The 7,305-nt window shown below is 44.0% G+C and overlaps 1 protein-coding gene across 1 annotated transcript; it reads right to left on the minus strand.

Annotated features, from left to right (window-relative positions):
• Nucleotides 1-2,304: 2,304 nt before the first annotated feature.
• Nucleotides 2,305-6,644, minus strand: LOC149283141 (lymphokine-activated killer T-cell-originated protein kinase-like). Its single transcript, XM_089497983.1, has 7 exons — nucleotides 6,575-6,644; nucleotides 6,285-6,378; nucleotides 4,873-5,015; nucleotides 3,620-3,789; nucleotides 3,254-3,383; nucleotides 2,804-2,980; nucleotides 2,305-2,504 (listed from the first exon to the last, which is right to left on the minus strand). The coding sequence occupies exons 1-7, from the start codon at nucleotides 6,642-6,644 to the stop codon at nucleotides 2,305-2,307; spliced, it is 984 nt and encodes a 327-aa protein (XP_089354109.1).
• Nucleotides 6,645-7,305: the final 661 nt, after the last annotated feature.

Here is a 7,305-nt window from a genome sequence, read left to right on the forward strand (position 1 = left end):
CTATCTCTTCCTAAGCATAATCTGTGTTGCTAACATGCCGCGGCGTGTCAGCAACACGACCCCCCCACCCCGACTTCCTTATGATTGCTCCGAAGAGCAACCACAAGCGCCATCAGTGGATGGAGTTGCCGCCACTCACAAGATGGTGGCACAACCTGTCAGTCAATGGGTTCAGAGGGTCTATCCAGGTACTTCATTCAACCATGCAGGTCAATAGAGCCCAGCTCGCTAATCACAATGTGATTAGTAAAATTAAACAAAAAATTTGGTAAAATAAAAATCCCCCACTGTCACCAAAAAAAAGTCCAAATATATATGTTTATGAGCAAGTTCTTTAATTAGTGCTATATAGCCAAAATTGTTGTGGGGAAAGAGTTAAAGTATTGGCATTATAAATACCCATAGGGTATGTAGTTAAAAAACAAACAAACCCATGCATGTGGGGTATCACTACACTCAGGAGATGTTGCTGAACACACATGGGGGGGGGGGGGGGTGTTTGGCAGTGACATATACCAGGAGCGGTAAATTCATACCTGAAGTGCAACGTGTGTGTGAGGGAATACTGTAAACTTTGACAAAGGCTGGTGGTAGAATTAGTGCATGGAAAGGGTTAAAATACCAGCGTTTGAAATACCTTGGGGTGTCTAGTTTTCAAAAATATGGTTTGATGGGTAAGCTGCATTGGTCGGCTTCAAAGATACCCGAAATAGCACATGGGGGCAGAGTGACCACATTTCAAGAAAAGATGGTTTTAAAATAGCAAAATGTTACTGGTAATTATTACCCCATAAAAAAAAAAAAAACACCATATTTTTTGAAGTAGTAAATTAGATGAGATGATAAACATAAGAGAGTCTAAAGAAAGCCATGCGTGTCCTGAAGGTAAAGATGACCGACTCGTAGGTCGTTCATGCTGGAGCCCCTTACATCTGTCATCTTTAACATTGATGACATACGGGTGATTCTTATAACACCCCCCCCCCCCCCCGAGACCGCTGGGGTAGCGATATTCAGCTTTGTACGATAGACCCACTCACACTACCATATGAAGTCACAACCAAATGCTTTTGCAAAAGATTTAACCCCATAATGACAGCACTGTTTCTTACTCGTAGTACTTTGGGACAGGCTCTTAACATTTTTCAGTGTTGCTATTTAGCTGTAATTTTCTTCTCTCTCGAAAGACTTGTTTGGACCCTCCAAGATCGAGCGGTTATTACTGTGATATCGCTTGGCTACAGACTCACAACTGTTACGCTACGGCAAGTAATGAGCATCACGTGCTAGGATTTCAGTGGGCTCATCAGGCAAGGCTTAAGAGGACAAAAAGCAACGGAGCGCAGCATACACCAGCAGCCTAACGTAAAAAAGTCTAAAGTAAACAATCTTTTACTTTATGTAGGACTATGATAAATAAGTGGAACAGCCTCCCAGCAGAGGGTAATACAGTGAGGGTATTAAACATGCATGGGATAGACATACGGCTCCTGAATCTAAGATGAGACCAACGACTCATTAAGGTTTGAGTCTTTACAGCAGGAGAAACGGGGCGGATCTGCCGGCAGGTTCTGTATAGGCACACCAGTGATCACATAGCGCGTGTCTGTATATGCAGGTGCAGTTATAGCATTCCCTGTATCACCAGCAGGTAAAGTGAACGAGGAAAAAAAAATACCACACAAGGATTAACATCATCCATGTAATAACTGAAACAAACATTAATAAAACATTTATATAACAGAACAGAAGACACACAGCGTACAATCAATACGCAGAAACCGTTTATAAGAAAAACTACTAACCCTATGAGAAACTGCAGATCGAGCGGTTACCCAACTAGCCCGCAGCGCAGAACAGGTTAACTCTGCACAAGGCAGCACGGCAGGGAGCAGCCGCAGCGAAAAAGGGAGAACGGGCTCTAAAAACACTTACACGCGTGTAACTTGCTTTAGGACAAGAGGAGATGTATATGTGAAACCTATCATATACATCTATCATTAGAGCATCTGGTCATCCAACGCCCAGGAGATACCAGCGCTGTACATGAAGAGGATGTAGGAAGATTGCCTTTACTGGGACTACGGGTAAAGCTCATCTCCGTCATCTCACATGACAGAGGAGAGTTCCGTAGCAGCGTTTATGATTTGGCCTTAACGTTCCGCTATAAGAAGCTGCGGACGTATTAACCCGGATATATGTATACGAACATTTCAGGATTAGGTCTAACACCCAAGGGCTATTCTTCTAAAAAACAACTTCAAACCCAATATTCAAAGCAGTATCTTAAAAGAAACAACACTTTTAGATGCTTCCTTCTGCTTCTAAAACCTCAAGAATTTGTGCCGCCGATGGCCGCTCCTTGGGGTTTTCGCTGGTGCAGACCGAGAACAACTCGATGACCTTCTGGTAAGATTCGTCGAGTTCATCCATGTTGAGCGGAGGTCTGGTCCCCAAAGCCTCATAATACGCATCCTCGTCAAAATCATCTTCATCAAACGAGTCTGTCCGGACAGAAAGGGAGTTATCAGCATGCGCGGGGTTACACGGGATGTGAAAGACACGGCCAAGGGGCTCGGTAACGCCGGTGTCTTTAGAAGACGAGGCTTTAAAAAAGTATTTAAAAAATGTTTACCTTTTAAGTATTTTATTCATTTTTCTTCTTAAAATTGTATCCCCATGCATTAGACGTACTACCTCTCTTCACATATGCAGTAATTAAAATGAAATGGACTACGGGTCCTGAATCGTGCCTTTACAAAGCGTATCTTCATATAAACATTTTATTTAATTCATCGCAAACCTTCGTCTTCGTCCTCCGGCGGCAGGTTCAGATGGGGGATCGACAGGGTCATCATTTCCCACAGAGTCAGACCAAACGCGTAAACATCAGACTTGTCTGTTACGATCCCGCTTTCATCCAAAGCCTCCTTTGGTTTCCACGACTCGGTGCCGATGTAATAGGCCTTTGGGTCACTCACTGGGACATGATGATAAATCATGATGATTTAGTGAATTTCAACTGAGGGGGTGGAAGGTAAGCGGAGCAGCCTCCCAGCAGAAATGGTAGAGGGTAATACAGTGAGGGTATTAAACATGCATGGGATAGACATACGGCTCCTGAATCTAAGACGAGACCAATGACTCATTAAGGTTCGAGTCTTTACAGCAGGAGTAACGGGCGACTAGACAGGGGCCGAATGGGTCTTAAACCCACGTAACCACCAGGATCAGGAGTCGTAGATAGAATTACCCGTCATGTTCTCATCGAGGTGCAGAGAAACGCCGACATCGCAGATCTTGATGGATTCAAAGTCCCCTTTTATAACAACGTTGGAGGATTTGATGTCACCGTGAAGGATCTTTTTCTCGTTGTGTAGATACTATAAGAAATAACATTATTATTATTACTCGGACATTTATTTTGTGGACATTCAAGTGGTAATTTAACTTACATTACATAACCCTGATAAACCCAAATATAGCTACATACTGCCCGAAAAATTTACTTGCCGAGTAAGCAGGGCTGAACTGGCCCCACATAACACAGAGTAAAGCCAGGGAGTGAGAATATATAAATACACGACGAAGATCCGGTAATTTGCCATTACAAAATTACCTTCAATCCTCTCGCCATATTAATGGCGACTTTGAGAATGGTCTCAGCGGGGAACGGGCCCTCTCCTTTCTCATTCCTTTCTTCTATGAGGTCGTTCAGCGACTTGTTGCCCCCATACTCCATCGCTAAGCAAAGGCTGCCATCCTTTGATTTCGTAAATCCACGATAACCTGAGGGGGGGGGGGGGGGACGGAGCAAAATAAGAACTTTACAGGATCAGGAAATAACTTCACAAAATTATGAATCAGGTAGCAAAATAACCAAGCTGTTCGACGCGTCGTGACGGAGAAAACGCTCCTTTGGGTTGGTGATTTCCAATAAAAAAACAGAATGTGCCGGCAGATCGGCCCCCGTCTAGTCGCCCATTATTAATGCTGTAAAGACTCAAACCTTAGTCAGTCGTTGGTCTCGTCTTAGAGTCAGGAGCCGTACGTCTATCCCATGCATGTGTATTCCCACTTCTGCTGGAAGACTGTTCCATTTATCTAGCATCCTCTAGGTAAAACTTCCTTACATTTCTCCGCAGCCACTATTTTTGATTATGGTCTTTCGTTCTAACATTAGGCTGCTGGTATATAACGCAGCCCGATACTTTTTACCCACTTCCTTTGTAATTTTGCAGGTTGCAGGAGAGCACCAGCTGAAGTCAAACTATGTGATTAAAGCCTCTGGCACCCATATAACAGTCTTGAGTTGGAAACCAAGAGATATCACAGTTAGAACTGCTTGGCCTTGGAGGGTACAAATAAGTAGTCTTACGAGATACCGGTAGGAGACGAGTGCTGGAGCTCCTTACGTCGGTCATCTTTACCTTCAATAACAGACCGGTGAGTCTTGTAACACTCCCTTAAATTCCATCTAAGCCTCTGACTCTCTAGTGTTAGAACAAGAAGCCATAATCTACCTCCTGTCCTACTTCATGTATTTCAATGTCTCTCCCATCCCCCCCATAGAGACCCCTCCGTCTTTCCTGATCATTTTTATCCTGCAAACGACTCCCCATTTTAGTCCAGGCGTGGTCAGACCAGCAATTTAAAGGTCTCTGGTCAGACTACTAAAAAAAAAACTATTGAATTAGTGGATTAATAACTTCCCGCTAACCGCGTAGCAGGAATATTTTAACGGACAATCCATCACGCTGAAACAGACTGGACGGTCCAGCAGTCTCATTTGAGCACACAGTCTATTACAGCAGTATAGATACACAAACACACATAATATCAAGATATAACGAAGGGCGATTTCCCACCTACCCACAATGTTGGGGTGTTGTATATTCTTTAGAACTTTGGCTTCGTCGCTCAGCCTCTGTTCATAGAGATTTCTGTTCGATTTGTCACACTGTTTGCTAATCTTCTTTATGGCCCAAGGCGAATGACACAGACCCTTAGGAGACCTACGCAACGAAACAGAAAACGGCTTCTGATGCAGTGCAGAAAATTAGCAGATCATGTAAAAAAAATATACTTTAAAAATAACTTTGAAGCTGAACGCTCTCAAAATTTGGAAAAGCAGCCTATACTTTATAAATCGAAAGCTGCTTTTCCAGGGTGGCCGCCATCAACTCAGCTCTCCTGCAATGTGGATCTAACTTTTAAAGGTAAAGTCCCATAGATAGGTTTTTTTCTGCTACAGCATAACCCCCCCCAGCGCTGTATACAGTAATATAACCCCCCAGCGCTGCATACAGTAATGTAACCTCCCCCAGCACTGTATACAGTAATATAAGCCCCAGCACTGTATAAAGTAATATAACCCCCAGCGCTGTATACAGTAATAACCCCCAGCGCTGTATACAGTAATATAACCCCCAGCGCTGTATACAGTACATTAATGTCAGTCGGCATTCACAAAAACCAGGTTTTTATTCCATTTTGTCCCAATACACTCCTTTATCTGCAGACCTGGTGCCGCCGTTGCTGTCAGTCATGTGATATTTTGGGAGACTTTCCCGGCTCAAACACCACACTGAGCTGATGCTTTATGGCAACGCTAATGAAGTCCGTTCCTCCATAGACTTTCGATAAGGAGTCGGGGTGTTTAGTAGATCGGGGATCCGATAACAGAGCGAGAACTCAAATACTCAATACAAATGGCTGATATGCAGCTGCCTGAAAAACTACAACTGCTAATGGAATAATATTTTGGCATTCTTAATCTGATGCTTGTACTAAATGATTATTATTCATATATACGATTAATATATGAAAATCTAAAAAACAATAGCGGGAGTTCCTAGTTAACATAGATTAGTAAGAGGAACGTTAGCCATATCACGATGATTAGCGAGCCTAAACAAGCGATCCTCCCCGCAGCAGCATAAATTACACAGCTCGGCAAACATCGCTCGACGGCAGCAGCGCCATCAGCTGGAGCCACATAAAACAAGGTGCTTCTGAACACAACACGTACGGTTTGCTTTCAGTAAATTCCAAAATAGAATTACAGAAAGGAGGAAAAAAAAAACAAAAAAAAAACAACATAACTTTGTAAGAGAATAATTATTCAAAAAACAAGTAAGATACATTCCTGTACAGTCTAGCAATTGGACCCTATAAAGGGGCAGCGACAATTAGAAATGAAAGCCAGGTTTCTGTTCCCAGGTCCCGCAGAGCCCTGCCAGACTACACGATACACGCGTACGGGAAATTCACCTCCATCTCACCTTTTCATCAGGTACACGCTGACACCGGTGCCGTACCCAAACTTCTGCATAAAAGGCGACGGGGGAATGGTAAACGACGGCGAACGAGCGCTTACTCCTGAAAAGCACAAAGGAGCAGACAATCGCCTAGATTTAATAAACTATGAGAACTTGCAACGGACAAAAACTCTGTTCTTGCTGAAATTTTTTTCCGGATTCAGTACACAGGGAAAACAGTAATAATATAAAAATATAACAATAATATTCTTTACATTACTGCATTTAGTGACGTTCCGTGCGTCTTACGCCACGTAACCCACCTGGTGACTTCTTCCTGTCCACCTTGAGTGGGGTCTTAAAGCCACTACCGGTTTCTTCCATGTTGGAGGCCTGAGTGTCCTAGAAAACAAATCAAAAAGATCAAAGTATAAAAGAAAACAACAATACAAGGGCCGCCTCGGTCACTTGGTGAATCAAAACCAGTGGGAAGGAGGGAATGGAGTCCCAGATACCCCCACAGACATAACTAATCACATGAACCCAGGGTATTTTACAGAGCAGAAGGGGATCCTTTCCACTATTTTTCAGACACAGGCCTGCCGTTTGGCCCAGGATACTTCCACTGTAGCCATGGTAACAGCAACCCATCACAAGTATATGGCAATAGGGGTCCCATGGGCAGCAGGATTGGCTGGGCTCATACCCTCACAGCCAGGGAGCAGCAAAAAATGCATTAACCCTCCCAGCGCCAGGGGAACATACCCTCATCCCAAACTATTAAAACGTAATCATAAAATAAAATAGAAAATGCACCCGGGTTTCCTCATCTCTTAACAAACCATAAAGGGGGCAGCTGGCAACCCTTAAGGGGGATATGAGAGGACTCCTCGGGCTTTGTACCGGTCGCATGGAATGCGCGCTGAGTCGCCTTTGAGTCTTCTGTCAGCCGCACCTTCCCGCGCGACACTTCAAATGGGGAAGAGCGCGCGCACGCGGCCTGACTGAGTGAACGTGCGCGGGCCCGCTGAGTCAACTGACTGCG

The sequence above is a fragment of the Sceloporus occidentalis genome, unplaced genomic scaffold, assembly GCF_023333645.1.
Source record: "Sceloporus occidentalis isolate IW3139 unplaced genomic scaffold, rSceOcc1.0.p SCAF_111, whole genome shotgun sequence".
Taxonomy (NCBI): domain Eukaryota; kingdom Metazoa; phylum Chordata; class Lepidosauria; order Squamata; family Phrynosomatidae; genus Sceloporus; species Sceloporus occidentalis.